This window comes from Tauraco erythrolophus, chromosome 13 (assembly GCF_009769465.1).
Source record: "Tauraco erythrolophus isolate bTauEry1 chromosome 13, bTauEry1.pri, whole genome shotgun sequence".
NCBI classification, from domain to species: Eukaryota; Metazoa; Chordata; class Aves; order Musophagiformes; family Musophagidae; genus Tauraco; species Tauraco erythrolophus.
In genome coordinates, this window is record NC_141477.1 from 1,285,712 (window position 1) to 1,308,089 (window position 22,378).

A 22,378-nucleotide genomic window follows, 5' to 3' on the forward strand; every position below is an offset into this window, starting at 1 on the left:
AGTAAGCCAACAGCCTCCTGTTTAACCAGCCCGAGAAACCCCTAACGGGGTGCCAGCAGGCTCCGGGACACAAAGAAGTGATGCTCCCTGGAAACTGGCTTCCTCTTAGTTTCGGTGCCCGGTCCGAATTCCGTCCTGGTGACCCAGAAACGGGATCGCTGGGGGCTCTTTTCGGGGCAATCGAGGCTGAGGGCGAGCAGGCAGCGGGTGCCCGGGGGCCATCCCGCACCCGCCCGCCACGGCAGAGCCGTGCGGCCCCGCGGGCACCGCGCCCGTCGGCGGGAGCGCCCCGCCGTCCCTCTCCGTCCCCGACGGGCACAACGGGCAGCGCGCCGCCCGCTTCGCCCACCGGGCTGTCGGCCGGGCCCGGAGCGGGGCTGCCCCAGCCCTTCCTCCTCCTCCTCCTCCTCCTCCTCCTCTTCGCTCTCCGGGCCGGCGGCGCGGCATGAGCAGCGGACGAGCGCACGGGGCCCCGCGGCGCTCCCGGGCGGGCGGGGGGGGGCACCCGTGCCCGCGGCGCGCCCCGGCGGCGGCGGGGCGGGCGGAGCTGTCCTTCAGCACCACGGCACCTGCCGGGGCCGGTGCCGGTGCCCGCGGGGGGCCGCGGGGGCCGGGGCGGGAGGCGGGGGGGCCGGGCGGGCGCGCAGGCGCAGGGCGGCGCGGCTCCTCAAGGTGTTGGCGGCGCGGCCGAAGATGGCGACGGACTGAGGGCATGGGGCCCGGCGGCGGCGGCGGGCGCGGCGGGGCCCGCGAGCTGGCGCAGCCCACGGGGAAGCGGAAAGCCGAGTGAGCGGGGGCCGGGGCATGCCCGCGGGCGGCGGGCGGCGCGGCGCGGCGGGGGCCGGGGCGGGGAGCGGCGGCAGCGGGGCCGAGGCAGCGCGGCGGCCGGCGGCGGCCTGTAGGCGGGGGCGCGGGCATGGCGGCGGCAGCGGCGGCGGCGGCGGCGGCAGCGCGGCGCGGCGGCCGCAGGTGACAGCGGCGGCAGCGCGGCGCGCCCCGCCGCCGCCGCCGCCGCCGCCGCCCCCCCGCGCCGCCCCCGCAGCATGATCCGCGGCGCCTGGATGTACCCCCGCGGGGGCGCCGGCGGCGGGGCGGTGTGCTGCGCGCCGCGCCGCAGCGACAAGCCGGTGGCCGACCCCGAGCGGGCGCAGAAATGGCGCCTCTCGCTCGCCTCGCTCCTCTTCTTCACCGTCCTCCTCTCCGACCATCTGTGGCTCTGCGCCGGGGCCAAGCTGCGGGCGCGGGAGCGGAGCGGCGCCGGGCGGCCGCGGGGCCGCGGGCCGCGGGCCCTGCTGGCGGCCGAGCCGGCGGGCGGCAGCTGCGAGGCGCTGCTCGGTAACCTCAGCCGGGCCCCCGGTCCCTGCCCCGCCGCCGCCGCCGCCCGCGGCGACCTGGACTCGGCCTGCGCCCGGCTGCACGCCCTGCAGCGGCCGCGGGGCTCCCCGGCCGGCGCGCCCCTCCGCTCGCCCCCCGCCGCCGCCGCCGCCGCCTCCCCCTTCTTCGCCTCTCCCTCCTCCAAGAGGACCTTCCTGCAGGCTTACTTTAGGAACTTCAACCTCTCCTTTTGTGATACTTACACGATCTGGGACCTGCTGCGGGAGATGGCCGGCCCGGACGGTCTGGACTGCAGCGTGGACAACCTGATGGTGGACTTGGTGGCGGCGGCGGCCGGGGCGCTGGGCGGAGAGGCCTGTAGCAGCTGCGTCCAGGCGTACCAGCGGCTGGACCAACACGCTCAGGAAAAATACGAGGAGTTCGACCTCTTGCTGGAGAAGTACTTGCAATCGGAAGAGTACTCGGTCAGATCCTGCCTGGCGGACTGCAAGGTAGGAGGGGGTGCTCCGGGGTCCCCGCCGAGCCCCGGGGATCCCGGCTGCGGGAGGGTGCTGGGGCCGTCCTGCCGGAGCCGCGGTGCTGCCTGCCCGTGGGCTGAGGGTCGCCCTCTGCCCCCTGAGCCCCAGCCTGGCAGTGCCAGTGGGACGGTCCGGAGCTCTCGGGGCAGCTGGGATGGGGTGGTGGGAGCGAGAGAGCAGAGCGGGGCTCCACCGGAGCGTGTCCCACGTCCCTCCGCACCCATCCATGCCATGCGCGCTCCTGGCACCCCGCTCCCTGTCAGCCTCGCCCGCACCCCTTTAGACATTCACACGTGCACACTTGTGTGCGTGCAGGCTGAGCTGGGGCAAGTTTGGGCCCCTCACCGCTGCCTTCGGCCCGCTGCTGCGGAGGGCTGCTGCACCGGGCTGGGGCAGCCCAGGGCTCTGCATGGCAGTTGTTAAGCTGAGGTGTGTAGACAAGCGGTGACCTGAGATGAACCTGGGATGAAGGAGCCCCTTCCCTGCATGCAGCAGCTGTTTTCCAGCCCTCCCACCCCTTTTCCGCTGGGAGTTGGGCTGGGGGTCCCGGGATGTGCCTCCCCCTTTGGCGTTCCCCCAGCGTCACTGACCGTCCCCAGCCCTGGGGCACGGTCCGTGTTCCCAAAGCGAACTGGGTTGCCTTTCCCAGCGTCGGTCGGATCGAGCCTCAGCATGGTGCTGTCTCCTCTCCGAAACGAGAGCCGCGGTCGCGTCTCTGCGGAGCCCGGCGCGGTTCTGCTGGGTGCTCCCCTGCTTTCTCACGAGCCCCGGTGCCGCGGCCCCTCCAGCCTCCGCCTGCTCCGAGCTGCCTGGCTCACCTGTGCGCGCTCCCTCCGGACATCGCCTCCGGGAAGCGTAACGGTCTGGATCATTAAACCTGCTTTCCCTTTCTCGAGCGTGTCTTGGGGCAGAGGCAGCGAGGTGTGTTACAGCATCGTCCCCGGAGGGACGGTGGCAGAGCATCCCCCGGTGACAGGACGGGGCTTGGCCACGGCTCTTCTGGGAGAGTTCTGAGGGACGCGTGGAGCTGTGGTGTTGGCATGGCTGGCTCTCAGCACGGCACTCGTCCCCTGGGCAAGTGCGGGAGCAGCACCGGGGCGCAGCGCTGGGGGCTCCGACGTGGTGCCTTTCACCAAGGGCACAACGGCGAGATCCTGGCCGCCGCTCCGCTCTCCGTCCCACGTTTCTGCGTCGCTTTTGTAAGGAGCCGGCGTTGGGAAGGAGCTGGTGCTGGCGTTCTGGGCCGGTGCCAGGCCAGGTAATTACAATCTGCTTGCCCGAAATCCCCCTGCGGTTTCAAAGGTACAGAGTATTCAGCCTGCACCAAGCGGTTTGGTCCGGCTGCTCCGCTTCCGCAGAGGGATTCAGCGCTGCCCGCCGTTGTGCTGCTCCCGCTCCCGGGGGCCCAGAACAAGCAGGGTCTTCCCATGACGTGTCCGGTAGTGCGTACAGGTGCCCTTGCTGCAGGCTTAGCATCCATCTCTGCCCGGTTCAACTCGCTTGTTTTTGCTGGTATGGAGACCTAGGGAGCGAAGCAAAGATAAGAAAATAGTGGTTACCTTTGGGTCTTGGGCATGGAGATGTTCCCGTTGACTCTAAAGCATCTAGAAACAGAGCTGTGCTTAGATGAGTCTTCATTGAGTGTCCCTGGGCTTAGCATCCTTGAGGAGAAAGCAGGAGATGAGCTTAGAAGATGCAGAGCCAAGGTAGAAGCAGCAAGGCACGTGCCTCCGAACCTGCTCTGGTGTCACGTTGCCGGGTGCGTCCTCGGAGCATCTGCGAGCACCAGCACGGGCGGCCTTCGGGGAGCAGCAGGAGGGCTGGAGCAGTGGGGCCGAGCCATGCATGCTCGCCCGGCCCACCACGAGGAATTGCCGGTGCGGGTGCCCGAGTCTTGTGCGCTCCGAGCTGAGCCCTCGCTGCTCCCGCTCGTTTCAGTCTCTCCTGAAAACCGGGCCACTTACTTAAGGGGCTTCACTACGTATTTGGGTGCCTTACTTCAGACTCCCACGGCCGGGAGTCTCAGCCTTGCCCTCTCGGCGGCTGTTCCCTGCCTGTGAAACGAGGCTGACACCAAACCCGTCCAGCGTGGTGGTCACCAGTGAGTTTTACCCTGATTTTGAGTCCACCGGACTCCAGCAGGTGCTGTGGTTACTCTTGCGTTGGGAAAAATGTGGCTGGCGGGATTTTTAAAGCAGCCTGGAGTTGTAATTCCTCTCCAGGTGCTGAATAATACTGCGTTTTCTGCTGTGGCTGCTGCTGCTCGTGTGAACACCCGCTTGTACGCGACAGCAGAGAGCTGCTGCTCGACAGTAACAACGTAGGAGACCAAATGACAGCAGAATGGGAGAGGAGTGGAGGGAAATGTAACAGAGAGCTCCGCCAGCATGAGAGGCTCCCGTGAAATCCTTGTAGCGGGACTCCGGCTGCAGAGAGCCCTGTAGCTGGGTGAACAGGATTTAAATGGTATTTCTGGGGCTGCCTCCCGTCTGCGTCCTTCCTATTCCATAATAGTGGCTGGAAGAACGAGGTGGGGAAGCAAAGCAGCTCCCACTCACCTGCACCCAGCCTCCCTCTGCAGAGCCCTGTATCCCCCCGTAATTCCGTCCCAGGGGCGGTGCGGCTCAGTGCACGGCGCACACGGAGCTCTTTGGCAGCCAGATCACCCGGTGATTTTGGCTCGTTGTTGCATCTGCTTTAAAACAACGATGACAAAAGCCCCACCGGAGCAGCCGGTTCCTTCTTACGGCGGCAGGTTTGACCTCGAGTTAAAAACTTGGAAACGGCCGAGCGTTGCGGGTTGGTTTCAGGAGGCACATGAGTCCCGTCATTCCCGGTTAATGAATCATCCAGAGGGCTGTTCCCCGGTTTTGGGGTGCTGTGCTCAGCAGGGGAAGAGCAGGTGCTTCTGGGGCGGGTAACCAGCATCCTGAGTATCCACAGTCCGGATCCAGCTCTGCCCCGTGCTTGGGGGAGCGCTCAGGGAATGCCAGGCCAAAATCTGCCCGGAGCTGCGGGAGTCAAAGTGCTGTGAAATGGTGGGGATCTGTGTAATTCAGCTGCTTGGATTACTCATTGCTGTGGTACTGTCTGAGGCCTTTTGATTTTCTGCTCGGAAATAATTCCCGGGCAGATCCCACTTTCTGCGTATATTGTTGTTATTCCCGTGCAGCACCGACAGCTTCCGAATCACGCTCCGAAAATGTCTTACTTATTGCTCCTGCAACTAATGCCAAAAATCCCGATGGCTGAGAGACAGTGAAACGTGAAGATACGTTTCTCAGGTTTATTGTTTGTGCATTTTACGTGTGGTGGGGTTCCGTGGGGATTGGCTCCCGCAGCCCCCCAGGAGCGGGTCCCCCAGCACCCTGCGGGCAGGGGAGGGAGAGGATGAAGCGATCCACGTGGTCCATCCGTCTGCTGAAACACGGTGAAGAAGACCTGAGTGCCAGCTGCTGGGGTCATGGTGCTGGGTAGTGGTGAGGTGCGCAGGAGAGGTAGGAAATACTTGGGATTTGCTGCCTGTAAGAGGGAAAATTGATTAAACAAGTCAGGAGCAGCTGCCTGCTGCTGCCACCTCCCCTCTTCCGCATGTTGCCACAAGACACGGTGCGCTGAGCAGTTGTGGGGACACATTGGCAGCATCCTTCGGAAGGGCTGACGGAGGTCACGGCCCAGGGACATGGATGCCGTGGCCAAGCTTCCCTCGGGAGACGCGGGAAGAAATCCCCGTCCCATCGAAGTGATGTCCCGCTGGATGCTTGTGGCTGTTTTGTGCCTTTTTTTTCCGTCTTTCCGAAGAGGCAAAAAGCAGCATCGCTCCAGCTCAGCCCCCACCGGATGAGAGGTTTGGGTGTAAAGACGGAGCGCCGTGTCTGTGCCGTCTCCCTCTCCAACAGCTGCCATGGAGAGCTCTCCGAAAAGTGCACGTTCCCAGTACTAGGGCAAATCAAGATCTATGGGACAAAGCCTGCGGAATTAAGGGCTCATTAGGCTGCCAGAAACAAAGCTGTGGAGAGAGGAGGACTGACAGCCGTGGCGGGTGGGAAGGCCAGGCTGGACAGGACCTGTAGCATCTCAAATTCTATTAGATTACCCGAGTTCTCTGCGTGTGGGGCCAGGGGCTGTTGGATCCCGCTGCGGCTCTGGCCAGATCTGTTTCTCCGCTTCTGGTTTCCCCGTTACCCACCGGAGAGCCCCGGCCAGGGGAGCCTGGCAGGGCAGGATTTCTCTCCCCAGGCTTTCCCAAAATGCCAGCTTTTCCCTGCTATGGTTGCGCGGGCGCCGCGGTGACACGCAGAGGCCGGTCCTCGCTGTAAGGTGCCGCAGCATCGCGCCTGGCACAGCCTGTGCCAAGCGGCTGGGGAGGAAACCTGCGGTGGTTTCACCAAAACCTTGCTTTTTGTTAGTTTTTTTCTCTTTAAATGTGAAGCCCAGGGTGAGGCTCCCACCTTACAGTTTATGTCAATATTGAGGCTTGCAGCAAATTTGCCAATGGGTGACTGCAAAGCCGCCTCCCCAGCACCCTGGGCTGGGTGCCCGGTGCCCTCTTGCAGCATTAGCAGCCTCGTGGGTGCTGCACCGGGAGCAGCGGTGCCCGGGAGGGGAGAGGCTGCTCCCCAGCAGCCGGGCAGCTCCGGTGTCTGCACCCGGAGCTTTTCCTCCAGAACAAGCCTGGCCGCTGAGGTGGAGCTGTACTGGCATTTAATGAGGTGAAAAAAAATTCCCAAGTAAATTCCCAGGTAATTCCAGTGGATCAGCGCCATACGTAATTTGGCGATTTTAGCACGACCACGTGCACGGGCTTAGCCGAGTGCGCAGCTCCACGTTACACACCCATTCTGTGTAAGCAAAGGTAATTTTTTTCAGCCCTGCACGGGGATGTGATTAAATCATACAAAGAATGTGCACAAAAGGAATGTGTGGGTTTGGGCGTGCAGTTCCTGCCGCCTCCGGCACGGCCCGATTCCTGCGCCGTGTGTCCGGTGCCACCTCGGTGCTCGAAAACAGAGATCAAAGATTGAAAAAATAAAACCAGAAGAACCAAAAAGGGATGGATGAAAGGAGTTTGGTCTGTAATAAAAAAAGCATCAAGGTGTCAGAAGTGCTCCAGCGGTGCCTGGGATGGGTGGGAGCGCTGGGAGCCGGGAGGGAAGGGGGATGCTGAGCCAGTGCTTGGACAGCCCCGTGCGTGGCATCGCAAGGTGGCTGGGGCGAGTGGTGGGCTGGCAGCTGGACCCCTGCGGTTGCTGTGGGGCGCAACAGCTTGGGGTGGGGGCCGTGGGGTGCTTCCCCCCGCTTCCCCAGCGCTTGGACTGGGCTGTTGGGCGGCGCAGCTTGGAGCGGGGGGATTTACAGCGGGTTCCAGTGGTGTTTGGCCACCCGCTTTGGGCGGGTTGGTTGTCTGTCGGTGGTGCTTAAGGGGAAAAAAAATCAAATAGAAGTTTCTAAAGGCAGCAAGTGTCTGCGCAGCAACAGGCAGGTCGGCAAATGGTGCAGGGGAGAGCGCGCGGGAGGGTGAGATCTGTCTCCATCAAACTGTCTCCGAGCAGCTACAAGTGACGCAGGCGGCAGCGCCTGTTCCTGCACCCGGCTGCGCCTGCTGCCGCCGGGGCGGGATGCGGGTTCCTCTCCGCGGGGGCTTCACCGGCCAGGGGCACCGAGCTCCTCGGGGACGCGGGCGCAGCTCCGGCGGCAGAGGCGCGGTGCGATGCTTCAGCAGCTGCCGGTGCCCTTTGGAAAGCGCCGGGTGTGCCATGGTCCCGTGGGGTGCGGGCAGCCTCTGGGGGTCAGGGAGCTCAGCGGCACGGGCGATGGCATCAGCAAAATGACACAGCCCCCCCGGTTTCCCCCTTGCTCTACGCATCCGTTGCCATGGACCGTCTGGGCCGGCCCGGATCGGGGACGGCTTGCGATGCCAGTTTCCCTAACAGCGGGGAAGCAGAGGCAGCGGGGTCTTGTTGGAACATCCCGCAGCCCCACACCTGGCCCCATAGATGCCCCACAGTGCTTTTCCTCTGCTGCCCACTCCAGAGCTGCCCACCAGGCAGCAGAGGCAGGGGCACAGGACAGAGCTGGGTGCCAGGGGCTATTCCCGCTGCCACGCGGGATGCCATTAGAATGCGACTCGTGGCTGGCTCCTCGCAGAGGAGGCTCCGCTCCGCTGTCGTTTGAAGGGCAATGACTCAGGGACAGCGAATCTGTGAATGAGACACCGAGGCTGCTTGGGCAAGGAGTAGCCGTCTGTCCACGCTGCCGCGGGCACAGCTGGCAGCTGCCTGCCTGGGGTGGCTCGTGCCCAGCGTGCCGCCCTGGCAGCCAGTTCGGCCTCGCTCCTCTTCCTCGCTTGGCTTTCGCTCTTGGCCTTTCTCCCCAGCGCTTTTTGGCTTTCCAGAGCCCTGCCTGCGTGAGCATCCCCGTGTGCCTGGTCTCGGCTGGAGGAGGATGCACTGCCTGCCCTGCTCATCCTCTTAGGAGTAGGAGATACACGTGTTTGGCATCTCAGCCAACGTCTTATCTCTGCTCAGAAGCTTCTGCAGCGCTTCTGGTGGATGAGGCTTGGCCACATCACTGAGAAGTCAGCTGTACAGGGAGACCTTGATCTTTAAGGTCCCTTCCAACCCTAACCATTCTATGATTCTATGATCAGTCCTCACATTTGAGGACACAAAGCAACCACCACCAGCCCAAGGCTGGATGGGAGCTCTGCTCCAGATGGTTTATTCCTCATGATGGGATCTCCACAGCCACCTCCTCCTCAGTGTATTCCCTGTGGCCGGGCTGGTCCCGGCTCGCTGAGCCTTGGCTAGGCAGGGGGTGCAGGCAGGGTCAGGCGCAGATGTTCCCTGCAGACCCCGCTCCCATCCCAAGGGTCTCTGAGGTGTCTGGGCATTCCTGCTCCTCCTGGTGCCCCCCAATTGCTCGGGCTGCTCGGCTGGAGCAGGCGCAGGAAGGTGACAGGGGAGGTGGTGCTGGGATGAGGAAGCACCGTGTGTTTTACTGGTTCCCTGGTGCTGTCGGAGGGTTTTGCTCCTGGATGCCATCTCCAGGTCCTCATTTGATCCCTGGGATTCTTCAGGGCACGGCTGCTGGCAGAAATGCAATCTGTAGAAATGTTGTGTGTCGTTTGTGTTTGGCAAAATGCTGTAACCGGTCCCGCGTGCCGGCATCCCCAACAGCCCAGCCCTGCTCCCGCGGGGCTGCCAGGGCTCGGAGACCCGTGTCTGGGGAGCGTGTCCGCCTGCCCGCTGCGGAGGGACGCTCGTGCAGGCAGGGCACCTGCAACACCAGAGCCCTGTGGTTTTTCCTGCCGGCTGCTTAGTTTCTAGGTGAATTCCAGGTGCGTGGTTTGGATCTGTACACCCGTAAGTTATTTGGATCTTTGTAGTGGCCCCACGAGGCCGTTTCCCTTAATCAGGCTGCAGAGCAAACCTGCTCGCTGGAGTACCTGGGGTTGGGAGCACTTGGAGCATTGCAGCCTGGCACTGAGTTGGTTTGGCACGTAGATAATATATCCGAGGAGGTGCTTGCAAAAATCAAGGTGTAATTAGGTGTACACAAATTAGGTGTAACAGGCCCTTGCAGCCACCCAAACCACCCCAGTGTCAGCATCGGAGGCTGTGCACCTCCCTCAGACCCCAAAAAGTGCCTGGGACTGGGCCGCCGAGGCGGGACGCTCCTGTCTCCCTGCTGTTTGCTGCCTGAAGGAGCTGGGACGGGCCAGATCCTGCTGCCCACCCCCTGGGGACATGCCCCAGGGATGCTGTGAGGCAGGCGGGTTCCTCCCGCTGTGGGGTGTGCCGTAGACCCTGTGCCATGTTGCGTTCCCGTTCTACGAAATGAGACCTTGGGGGATGCTGTGCACCATTCCAGCACTTGAGTGAGAACAAGGGGCTCCTGACAACATGCAGGATCGGGCCCTTCCACGCGCATCGGTGGCAAAGGCAGCCCTGTTGTGACACCCCAGCGTAGCCCTTGCCGGGCTGGACACTTGCACCCTCCCAAAAAGGATGCTCCAGCCTAACTGCTTCCTTGGTGGATAGAAGCACCCGCTCTCCTGGAGAAACTTCTCCCTCGCCCCCATCAGCCGGTGGGTAATTGATGACTCGTGGCACTGAAGTGTCTAGCCGTTATTTTTTTATATCCTGTCTAATGTAACAGGATGTTCTCATTTTCTGTATAAATGTTTAATCTGCTTTTGAGTCCTGCTAAGCTCCTGGCTGCAGCAGCACCTAATGGGAGTGAATTCCTCAAGCGACGCTAATAGATGGCCGGGACCCGACTTTCCCTCTGTCCCAACTCCATCTGCAGCTCCAGAGTCGGCTTTAATTACTTTTTAACCAGCAGCCTGGGCTGCTCACTAACCCACCGTGCACCTGCAGCCTCGCCGGGGCTCTGCCCGGTGAGCGGTTGGCTTTTTCCTGCCTTCTGCTGCTCTTCCTGCTGCTCTCTTGGTGTTCATGGTCAGTTCACCCCCCGTGCGGGGCAGCCGGGCAGCGCCGTGTGCGGGGGGCTGCTAAGGAGCGGGTATTCCGTTACTCCAGCAGTGTTGGTGTCGCTGGAGCCGCTCGAGCATCCCGTGGCCTCGGGCTGGCTGCTGTGGGAAGTTTCACTTCTTGTCATTGTCTTGTCCCGACACTTGACCAGTCTGTAGGGGGGCAGCTGGAGTTGCTCATCCTTTATTACGGGGTTTATTCGGGCTTTGTCGGTGCCTTGGCCTCCCTCCATGCCCCATGCTCCGCACCGCGCTCTGCCAGGACCGGCGCAGGAATGCTCCGCACACCGGGGACAGGGCTCTCCGCCTCGTCCGCTTCCCACCGGCATTCCCGTGAGAGAGCGTTGGATCAGGAGCTTCTCTGGGAGGCCGAAGGCTTAGTCCCGGTGCAGGGGTGCAGCCTGGCTGCGAGCGCGGAGCACCGGGCTCCCGTGCCCAAACGTGGAAGGTGAGCTGGATGCCAGAGCATCCGGGGGCATCGCTCTCCTGTGGCAGGAGGAAGGGCTGGGGCCCCAGGGACCCGCCGAAACGCGTCCCTGGCTGCGCAGTAACCGGAGTGTTCTCGGGGGGAGGACTTGGCACATGCCCAGCAGCGGTGGCCGGGTGACCAAGCTGTCCCCTCTCCCTGTGGCCAGGAGCGGGACAGGGATGGATGCACCTGTGCCGGGGTGGCTGCGGCATGTCCAGCCCGGTTTGGCGTGTCTGGGCTGGGTGCTGCGGGTCCGGTTTGGCATTTCCTACGCCGTGGCTGGGGCCGTGGTGCCGTGGTGCCGGAGCCCGCATGAGTCAGCAGGGTCGGGGCTCTGGGGAGGGGGCTCAGTGCCCCCAGCCCCAGGACACCTTCCCCCTCGGGCCCCGGCCGTGCGGTGTCATGGAGGAGATGGAGAAGGACAAAGCCCTGCGGATGCCGAGGAGAAGCCGCTCCGGCAGTTTGTCCCAGTCTCCTGGCCAGCTCACCATCCCCTTCCCGCGCATACCTTCATGCTCCCGTCCCAGCCTGGCCTCCCCGGCGAGCTGGGCTTCTCCTCTCTAAACCCCAGCCAAAACCCTTCTGGAAAGGAGGGTGGGAAGCAGCGGAGGGTCTGGGTTTGCTGTTGCCCCTCTCTCTCGGCGGGCTCCGCGTGGGAGTGCTGCTCCGTCTGCCCTTGCTGTGCTCTCGGGCTTGTGTGCCTCAGACGCTTCCCAGGACAGAGGCTGTCTCCAACTGGTGTGGTGCAGCCTGTAGCACAATGGGGCCCAGTCCTTCCTTCCGAGGCGCTTCCAGAAGGAGCAGGCTCCGTGTTTGCATTCAGTACATTTGTTTTTCAGCAGCGCCTGCGGGCAGCCCACCAAGACTGGGGCCGCCTTGTACCAGACGCTGTCCGAGCGCGGGTAGTCGGTGCCAGAAGAAATCAGAGGGGACAGACCCGGGGTGCAAGGGGGGTCGACGCCGCGCCGGCATCACGTACGCTGGGGCGAGAGACGAGGTCTGTGGGAAGCAGCGAGTTGAGCGCTTCTACCCCATCATCATCCTCCCGTGGAGGAAGGGCACCTCTATCCCAAGGTGGAGTTCGATAATGAATGAAAATATTATTTCGTGGCAATTGCGACGTTTCCGAGCAGCGATACGTTACCAAAAGCCTACAGCAGTGGGCTGGGGTCTGCAGGAGCGGTTGTGCAGAGCTGGGTGCAGGGGCTGGAGCTGGACCCTGTCTGGGTCCCGATGGCAGCGAGGCCACTGTGGCAAACCTGTGCTGGGCAAAGTGGGAGCTGCAGTGGGAGGGAAGGGGCTCCAGGCAGCTCTGCCTGCCCTGCGGCCGAGGGTCCCGCACCTCTGCCCCTGCGCCCCCGTGGCTGCAGTGCCAGCTCCTGCCCTGGGCGCTGCCACCTCCTGCACCGCAGCGAGAATCTGTCCAGGGTGTTTTGCTGGAGGGTACACGGGGGTGCAGGGAAACGGGGTGACCTGCGACACGCAGGCAGACGGGTACTGGCAGTGGAAAGCGAGGGGGCTCCTCGCCTTTCCATTCGTCCAGCTGCGGCGTTAATTAGTGCGATTATATTTTTTTTTGCTTGCTTGCTGTGTAGTAGATGGATGCGGCCACACCGCCGTGCTGGGATGCCGAGCGCCACGACCCCTGAGCGCTGCCAAGGGCTGTGCCGTGTCCGAAGCGAGGCCGAGTGCCACCGTTCCAGGGGATGCTCCTCGTTTTGGTGCCAGCCACACTGTGGGCTGTTCCTCCTGGGTTTGTTCCAAGGCGAGGGTTGCATCGGCTGGGATGAGATGGGGTTTTTCCAGCAGCCCTCCATGGCAACGAGCGGATTAGCAAAGCAATGAGCCTATGAATGTGGTGCCCGTCCCCCAATAGCATCCCCGGGGCTGGGAGCCGGGGCTGCCTCTGGCAGTTTGAAGTTTGGCGTGGTAGGATGGTTACCTGGGCGTTGGGCGTACGAGGTGCGTGGAGGTCATGCTTTAAAGCTGTTTTCACGTCGAAAGATGAGCATTAGTGTGTGTCTCAGACATGCTTTGGGTAGTTTGGAGGGGTTTTAGAGGTGGGGGCCTTTTTTTCTACAAAAGAAAGGGCCTTTGGGTAGTGTCTTTGTTCCAAGAACTGGGGATTAAAACTGAGATACTGAAAACTTCGGAACTTCATGAGGTCACTGAGGCGCGGTGAGCGGGTGGCTCTGATTTACGCGGCTTTAGAGCAGTTCGGGAGGGACTTCAGGGAGCAGGTCAGGAGCTGCGGGAGCTGCAGGGATGCGGGTCTGGCCCCGGGCTGGGGGTGGGCAGCCATGCTGGGGGGCGCTGGGGCTCCCCCTGCCCGGGACCCACCCTGAGGACCAGTGTGGTTGGTGCCGGACCCAGCACCGATTCTGTGCCAGCGCATCGCGTGGTCGCAGCAGCTGGAAACGGGCATCAGGCGTGGCATGGCTGGGGAAGACCCGTCCCCATCTCACGCCGCTCCTGCTGGCAGCCTCCGCCACGATGCCCACAGCCACTGACCCCCCCTCCATGCCCTACACTGTCAGGGTACAATGGGCAGGGGCACCCCGGCCCTCGCCTCCTCCGGTTGTGAAACGGAGGATCCGTGGCTCCGGCGCTGTCATCGCCAGGCACAAGTCAACATATGAAGAAAAAATAAAGGAATAAAAACAAATTAAAAAAAAATAATAATGATCGCACGCAGTTGTTGGATTTTGGGAGTTGGGTGGCTTTTTGTCCACCCCCCTCCTCAAACCAGAGCATGTGAGTGCAGCGAGGTGGGGATAACACAGCTCCAGAACTGAGAAGCTCCCAAAAAAACCCAGCTGTTGCAGATGGGATGTTAGAGCAGCCTATAGCAAGGGTAATTTAAAAAAAAAAAGCAAAAAACGACAAAAAAAACTTGTTTGAAAAGCTCACCATTGTTATGTCGGGATGGTGGGCGGCAGTAATTGAATACAATGGGAGTTGGACGTTGCAGCTTGCGTGCGTGACTCCCCCTGGCCGGCCCTGCCGTTAGCGTTCCCTTAATCCTCTGCCATCCAAGGGGGCTCTTCTCTCCCCCCCCGGCGCGTCCTGCTTCCCGCGCTGCATCCTGGTGTGCCAGAGCTTGGAGAGATGCCCGAGCGGCTCATTAGCAGTACTCATTTCCCTGTGTCCGAGATTAATGAGGCGCAGCCACTCCAGATGCTCATCTCGGGCCATGATGGAAATGTGAGTGCTGGGAACTGCTCCGGGAGCGGAGGGGAGGGGGCTCGTGCCCAGGGTGGGGGGGTCCGGCAGGGATTTCTCCTCTTGGCCCACCTGGAAGCTGGTGGCTGGGCGCACGCGGTGTGCCGAGGAGCGAGATGGGAGTGAGGTCCGGGTGGGTGAAGAGGGGGGTGTTTTGGGAGGGGGATTTGGGCACGTTGCCTGGTGCTGGTTCCGTGAGGCCGGCGGTGCTGGCAGGGGTTTGCGGGATGCTCACGCACCATCCCAGCCCCGCGCTGCTGCTGCTGGGACAAGCGCTTGTGGCCTCCGCAGCAGCAAGGAGGAGGAAGAGGAGGAGGAGGAGGAGGAGAGTCGTGATGGCAGAGCCCAGTGGGTTCCAGCGCGAAGCCCTGGCCCGAGCGAGCTCCTGGGTCTCCTTCCAGAGCTGACCCCTGCACTTCCCGACATGAGTCGGCAGCGCAGAACGTTCTGTGCAGAACAAGGTTGTTTTGGAAGGGAAGGCTTCCTGCTTCCCTCTCTGCCCTCATCATCCTCCTCCCGCTCCGTCTGCAAATCCCGCTTGCGGAGAAGCGGGTGCTGGGCTGGGTGTGCTGCCCCGGCCCCCACCTCTAAGGAGAAGGGGTGGGTGTTGCTGGGCCAGGCCCCTGCACCATTAAGCAGGATTTTCCCTGGGGAAACTCCCCAAAGCGCCTAATTCCTGCTCCGATGGGAAAAGAGCAGCATTTTGGGTTAATTACAGCTGGTGGTCCCAGTGGGCATCCAGACTGTCCCCAACACCACGTCCTCTGCCAAGGTGTTGCATCCCAAGGATGCTGCTCCGTCCCTGCCCCTTGGCTCTCCTGAAATTTATCCAGGGTGGTTCAACAGGCAGCGCCAGTGTTTACCAAACACTGGCAGCAACTAGATTGGCATCGGAAACGGCCAAATTACTTTAAAAAACGAGAATGCTGGTTTGCACGGAAATGCTAAGAGCGCAGAGTGAGCCTGGAAAAGCCGTTTGATGGAAGATGCTGAATGCTGTCCTGGCACTGACAGCAGGCAGCGGGAAAAGTCAGTCTGGCACAGAAGTGCCCGCCAAAAGGCCATCCCTGCTGCTGCTTTCAGATACCGGTGGAAGCTGAGCAGACAGGTAGCTTAATTCGGTAACTATGGGAAATCCCGTTCCTTTTGTTTCCTTTTAATGCCCTTAACGACGGGGTATTTCGGCACACCTGCAGAATTCGGATGCAGACAGACAGACCGTCCTCCTCCTCTTCCTCGCACATCAGCTGGGTGGCTGAAGTTGGCCCCTTTCCCAGGCAGCAAAACTCCTTGTGCCTTCTTGGAGTCGTGTAGCCGGTCCTCTGAGCTAAAAATGCAGGAAGAGGGCACGGAAATAGAGCTTTTTGGAGTTCAGGTCACTTATGTTTACTCGGGCAGGCTGGAGATCAGCCAGAAGCAAAAACAGAATGGAAGAAACGCTGATTGCAACCAAAATCAGTTCCTGAAGAAACCGTAAAGGGCAGGGATGGAAAACAGGGACCTTTCCCCCGTCGGTTAAGCAGAGAATAAATTTCTTCCTGTCCTAAATTCTCACACATCCTTTAATACAGCAGGAGAAAGCGATGGGAAAAGGGAAGGCACCCGGGTAATCCTCGTGCCTGTTCACACTTTCGGGGCGGTGGGGGGGAGCACCTCCCCTGCCCTCTCTGGAGCCCGAGCTCCTTCCTATGGAGTTCTCAGGATTCTCCTGTGCCCGATGCCCCTCCTGCCCATGGGGCAGAACGGGTACCTGGCCAGGAGACCCGGCGTAGCATCCCTCCTCCCAGGTGGGAGCCCTGGCTGCAGCCGGGGCCCTGGGAAGCAGCACGGGGAAGAGTTGGAGCTGATGAAAGGGCTGGGAGGGAGACTCGCAGGAAATGTGAGCGCGTAAATCAGTGGAGCTTGGCGAGGTTGTGACTAAGTGGGGAGCGTGATACATCTGCAAACATGAGAAATGTGTAAACAGAGAGGAGGGAGAGGGATGGCTTGCGGAATGATTGAAGGGAATGAACTTTTGGATGGAGAAATGTAGGTCAAGTAGGAAGGAAAACTTGTAGGCAGCGAGATAAGTGCTTCCAGCGGCAGAACAACCTCCTCGGGAGACGCGAGGAAGTTCCCTCGATGGATTTAGCCTGGGAAACAGGCTGAGCGGGAGGGATGGGCTCCGTGTGCCCCGTCTGCTCCTGCTGCCTGCACCTGGCTGGGTCCCCGGGGAAGGGGCATCCCACCGCCAGCCCTGGGCAGCGCCTCGGCTCAGGACCGCGCCGCAGGATCGATCCCTTTCCCATCCGTGACCCGTGTGTGATGGGTGCCGGCGCGCGTGCTCTCACGGAGCGCTTGCAGCAGCAGTTTTGTGGGCAAACAGAACCCGGCAAGCTGTATGACACGGTGCGTTTGCCCGGTTTGCTGTTTCTTGCCGGTATCCGTGGAGCACGGAAGAGCATGTAGGAGAGCCAGGCCGGCGGCAGGACGGTGTTGGCACTGCGTGACTGGCAGAGCGGTTGCGGAGACAAAGCCAAGCGAGCGGTGGGTGATCTTTTCCTGGAACGTACCTTAATTCTTGTTCCAGTTCGCAGGCTGTTTGTGCCGTACTCCATGCGTCCCGTTTTCAGTCCTGAAAACTTTATTTATGACTTGGGGGGGGAATTCATCCCACCCCGACGTCAGCCGTTTAAAATTCAGGCGGCTCGTCAGCCCCGGCTGTCGGGAATCCTCTGCGGAAAAGGGAAGGCGAGCGGCACCTCCAGCCCCTCGCTGTTGGGTGCTGGGGTGCCTGGGGGCTGTGGTGTTCTCAGGATGCCCCTCTCTGTCGCCGATAAAGTCAGCCCGAAAAACTAGCTCAGGTAATAGCTAAAATAATCGCGGCGGCGTGTCGAGGCAGGGACTTGCTGAGTCCCTGGATTGAAGGAGGTGTGTGTCCCATCTGGCTAGGTCCTGGCCAGTCCGTGCATGGTTTGAAGCCCATTTTATACCTTCTGGATCTCCGTCCCATCTATCGTGTCACTGACTACTGAGATGTCTGACTCTCCTTTATGTCCTGTTGAGGTCCTGTGGAGAGCAATGATGCTGTTCCTGAAGGAGAAAAGCTCATCGTTCTCCTGGAGTGTCATGAGCCACCGTGCCGAGGGGTCCTTCTGTGTCCTCCTCGCTGCCCCACCATCCTCTTGCTCCTGACATGGTCCCCAAGGGAGCAGAGGCCGGTGAGGACGATGCACGTTGCAGCTGGGGTTGTGGCATCTCTGGAGCACGGGCTGTGCTCACCCTGCCCTCCTCCTCCTCTTCTTCCTGCTCGGTCCCGAGGGAATCAGCTCCGGCAGACGCAGATCCAGACCTCGAAGCTCTCCCTCCTGGTTGTGTCCCCACAGCCTGATGGCAGAGTCAGTCCCTTCTCTGGAGCCATTCCACTTTGTCTAAATAATTAACATCCAGCGGGCCGAGGAGAAGAAGCAGGAGCGCAGCTGAATTTCCCACATGGCGGCTGAAAGCCCTGCCCACAGGGCTGTGGGCTGCTCTAAAGGCTCCATACATTGTGTCCTGGTCCTGATTAAACTTTTGTGATGGAATTTTCACCAAAACTGACATGGTCCCATGAAAATTCTGATTTTCATGATTTGGCATTTTCCAGGGAAAAAAAAAAAAAAAGAAAACAACAAACCCAAACTGAAACAACTTGCCAAGAATTTCCCAACCAGCGGCTACCATGGTCCAAACCGACCATGATAAGGATCTATGGAAACATGGGGAAACAAAGAAGCCATGTTATTAAGCCTCCAGGAAACAAAAATGCAGCTGGAAGGAGGAGCACGGGGTTTTCTCCAAGCGTGCCGGGGAGGGAAATTCGTTCCCTTTGAATCACGGGGAGTCCTTTCTAACTGGTTTCAAAGGAAGTTGGACATGGTGGTTAACATGACCGTAACTCTGTCGCTGGTGCCTGGACGTGTTCACGGATGGGCTGGAAGCTGCCGTTTCTCGCTGCCCGAGGACCGCGTGCGCACCGCGAGGAGCGAGGCATCTCCCTCCCTCGGGCAGCGAGCAAAGACAAACCATTTCCACCCGTGCCTGATGCTCGGGAGATAAAGGGGGATGCGGGCGATACGGTCTTAACCGAAGCCATCTGGGCCGTGCCCAGCCGGCGGTGATGGGCACGGATGCGTGGCGGGTGGGAGGGAAGAGCCGGGTTTTGCCGTGGAAGGTCATCTCAGCCTGATGGAAGCTGCTTTGTCAGCGGTGGCGGACCCGAGGGAGCGGGACCGGGGACCGGACGGGCTGGAGAGGCGGGGGGTTGTGGCATGGCCTTGCATCTGCAGCCACAGGTGGACCCTCAGGTTGCTTTTTGTTCTGGAAATGTGGCCGAGTTCAGCTCTAAGCGGTGGGAAGGCGAGCGGAGGGCACAGCGGTGTCCGTCCCGCTGCTCGCTACGTTCGTGTGGCAAAATACACCTGTAAAATCAATGTGTCCCCCCAGGGTCTGCCCGTTTGAGCCAAAAGTGAGCCATGCCAGATTTCCTGAGTTGGGAATCCCCTCCAGAAGCAGGTAGATGGGTGAGGAGGGTGTTATTGATGAGCCTGAGGCTGCTGCGGATGCCACATCCCAGGAGTACCCATCTGCTCCTGGCCAGCGGCTTTTCCAGCAGGCAGAGAACTGCGGAAATTCCCAGAAAAGATCAGCCCATGGTCTGTTTTGCCATCCTATGTCCCACGTTTGGAGCTGATGGAGACCAAAGTGCTTTAGAAGAGGTGTAAATCCTGACCCTGCCCCGGGGGAGCAGCGGGGTGTCTTGGTGGGGAGGAAGATGCTCTGGGACAGGGGATAAGCGGTGCTGGAATTTTTCGTGTGCTGGACCAAGCTCTCGGGCCACCAGCCTTGGCAGAGTCCATGGTGGTGCCATCTGTCGGGGACGCCACTCCATGTGGTTAATTTGCTTTATTTTTGTGGTGGATTTAGTTTGTTAGATGAGTTCCACGGTCCCAGGGCTTCAGCAGTTTCTTTTAATCGCTCGACAAGCTCAGTAAGCGACCCCGACGTACCGACACGTCCCCGTGGTCTCCCTTCCCCTCGCGCCCCGTGTCTCTGCCGTGCTTCGGCCACCCCAACGTCCAGGGAGGTGACATGTCCCTCTCGGTGCCTTCCCCTAGGCTGTCTACAAGGCCTGGCTGTGCTCCGAGTACTTCAACGTGACCCAACAGCAGTGCCGACACCGGATCCCATGCAAGCAATACTGCCTGGAGGTGCAGACCAGGTGCCCGTTTGTGTTACCGGACAATGACGAGCTGATCTATGGAGGTTTGCCTGGCTTCATCTGTACGGGTAAGGAGGTCCGGGGAGCGGGGCCGGGCTCCCGCACGCCCCGGGGGGCACGGGGGGATGGGGCAGGGGTGGGTGCTGGTGAGCCCTGTTGTGCTTTGCAAGCCACGTGCCGGGTTTTTGAGGCTTTTGGGGGCAGAACGGGAGCAGGTGCGGTGTGGAAACCCCCAAAGCACTGCCCCACTGCCCAAACGTGGCCGTCCGGCGGTGAGGTGCGAGCTGTTCACAGGGACACGGCCACAGCTTAGTGAAGGAAAAGGAAAGGGAAAGGGAAAGGGGAAGGGGAAGGGAAAGGAAAAAGGGAAAGAAATGGAAATGGGAAAGGAAAGGAAAGGAAAGGAAAGGAAAGGAAAGGAAAGGAAAGGAAAGGAAAGGAAAGGAAAGGAAAGGAAAGGAAAGGAAAGGAAAGGAAAGGAAAGGAAAGGAAAGGAAAGGAAAGGAAAGGAAAGGAAAGGAAAGGAAAAAAGGGAAAGGAAAGGAAAAAGGGAAAGGAAAGGAAAAAGGGAAAGGAAAAAGGGAAAGGAAAAAGGGAAAGGAAAAAGGGAAAGGAAAGGAAAGGAAAAGGGAAAGGAAAGGAAAAGGGAAGGAAAAGGGAAAGGAAAGGAAGAGGGAAAAGAAAGGGAAAAGGGAAAAGAAAGGGAAAAGGAAAGGAAAAAGGGAAAGGAAAGGAAAAAGGGAAAGGGAAAGGAAAAAAGGAAAGGAAAAAGGAAAGCCCGACCTTGAAGTGAAAGCCAAAACAAGCACGTAAGGGGCTGGAAGTGACGGGACTAAAACAGAGCCGGGACATTTAACTGCTCTGAGCAGCTCTTGGGGGGTCTTGAACACCTGCCCGGGCCGGGGTCTCTGCCTGCCCACCAGTCCGTCCCGCTCACAGCCTTGCTAGGCACCGGGCACTGGAGGGTCTCCGTGGGTCCCAGTTCCCAGGCTCTGCCCATCCCGCGGTGCATGGCTGGCAGGCAGCAGGGCTCGCTCCGTCCGCAGCCCCATCCCCGGTCTCCCACTGACCCCCTCCTCTTCCTCCGCTTCCTTCCCGCAGGGCTGCTGGAGAACCAGCTGCCCGACGAGGAGGCCAAGTGCTGCGAGGTGCAATGGGACTCCTGCGACCACCCCCCAGCCAGCAACGACAACACATCCCCCACATCCACGGCGTCCGAGTCACTCCACTTCCACCGCCACGACCCCCACCTCCATCACCAGCGGCAGAACCACTACCACCTCTACCACCACCACCACCACCACCAGTACCACCAGCCCCGCTCCCCGTCCTTGCTGCCGGTCTCCGCAGGGTCTCGCCTCGGCAGCAGCAGGCTCAGGCTCTGCGTGCTGGTCCTGATGCTTCTCCACACCATGGTGTCCTTCTCGAGCGTGCACGGCGGCGGCGGGGCGGGCGGCGGGCTCAGCCTGGAGGCCCTGCCCGCCCTGGAAGAGAGCGTGGCGCGGGACGAGTGACTCGGAGGGGAAAGCCGACCTCCAAGAAGAACGCCAGATCTTTTTCCACTAAGGGGGGCACACGCTATTCCTCCAATGGGAGGCACGGGATTGGGGGTGACGCACACACACCCCCCCGCACATCCCCCCAAGAGCTGCTCGCCGCGGGGCATCCCCGTGATGAAGAGTCTCTAACGCGCACAGGGCTGCGGGACTCGCCTTTGAGAAGGGTTCGGTCAGTAGCAGCCGGGCGGCGCGGCGTGCCCGGCCTTGCCCAGGCGCCGGCGCAGGAAGGTATGGCACGGGGGGCAGCGGGAGCGGAGGGGAAGGGGGTCCCTTTGGATGTGGTGTCCCCCCCCGGGACCGCGAGTGCCTTGGGCGCCCGCAGCTTACCCGCCAGCGCCATGCCGAGGGTTCCACGGCCAGCCCTGACACCCTTTCTTTTCCTCCTCGGTCTGTAATTCCCGATGGGCCAGGCGGGCAGGGAGGCGACACCTCTTGGCACAGCTTTGCCCCCCCAGCTCCTGTCCCAGGGGGCAAACCCACCAACTCAAGGCAGAGCCGTCCTCGTGGGGCGCAGCATCCTCGGCGCAGCGTTCCCTTCCGTGTGGCCCGGCCTCATCTGGTGGGCTTTGGGGCACAGGAGCGGGACGGTGGGGGACAGGAGCGGGACGGTGGGGGACAGGAGTGGGACAGTGGTGTGCTACACTGTGGTACTATTTTGGGGTTCATCTCATTATGCCCCTGACCTGCTCCTCCAGCCTTGCCTCTCCCACTCATCTGTGCCAGGACGTGGAGGGAGAGGGAGGAGGCGCGGAGCAGGAGGGACATCCCCAGCGTTCCTACATCCCACCTTGCCAAGCGTCCTGACAATTTGGTTTAACCTTTTTTGCTTTTTTCCCCTGACTGGAGCGGCTGGTATCCGGAGGGATTGGGGAGGTGGGGCTCCGGCAGTGCCGGGGTGAAGCGAGGGAGCGGGATGGCACGTGGTGGCAGTCGGGCGCCGGCGTCGGAAGGCGTCCAGCCGCACTTCCCAGCCACAAATCATCGATGGGATGGCAGAAGGACTGGGCCAAAGGGCTGGAGAAATCTGGCTTGTAGGGAGTCTCCCACACAAAGAAGAGGTGCTAATAAAGCCCAGCTGGGGAAGAGTTTTTGTGAATACTTTCTACCCATGGATGCCCCCCAGATCGGAATATTTTTAGGAGCCCAGCCGGGACAGCTGGACTCGGCCGGGCAAGGTGCTGGCTGGTGCAGCCTCATTCAGCTCACTTCTTGTTTTGTTTTTTTTTAACTTGAGCTCAGTGTATCCAGGGATTCAGCCCCAACCAGACATCAGATCCTGCTTTCCTAGGAAACTCCCAAATTTTCCACCCACCAGGACCTGTTCCTGGCGGGAATGCCGCGAGGTGGTGCAGGGGGACGGTGCTGCGCGGTCAGGCTGGGCACCCAGGACAAGAAGGTCCGTTCCACGTGCGGGTGGTGGGAAGGAGGACGGTGTGTTTCAGCACGAATCTGCTGCAGAACGTCCTGGTGGTGATACGGCAGTGAACCTGCCCTGTGATGGTCCCTCTGTTCCTCGGCTGCCTCTTGACGGGGAGCCTACGG

At 61.1% G+C, this 22,378-nt stretch overlaps 1 protein-coding gene across 2 annotated transcripts; it reads left to right on the forward strand.

The window, feature by feature from the left end:
- Positions 1-1,043: 1,043 nt before the first annotated feature.
- On the forward strand, positions 1,044-20,791 carry NALF2 (NALCN channel auxiliary factor 2). 2 transcript variants are annotated; one of them, XM_086619832.1, is made up of 3 exons: positions 1,044-1,826; positions 19,174-19,353; positions 20,390-20,791. In XM_086619832.1, the coding sequence occupies exons 1-3, from the start codon at positions 1,044-1,046 to the stop codon at positions 20,789-20,791; spliced, it is 1,365 nt and encodes a 454-aa protein (XP_086475958.1). The 2 variants fall into 2 exon arrangements, with proteins under 2 accessions (XP_086475958.1, XP_086475957.1); XM_086619831.1 differs by having other exon boundaries at positions 19,174-19,345; positions 20,379-20,791.
- The last annotated feature ends 1,587 nt before the right edge of the window (positions 20,792-22,378 follow it).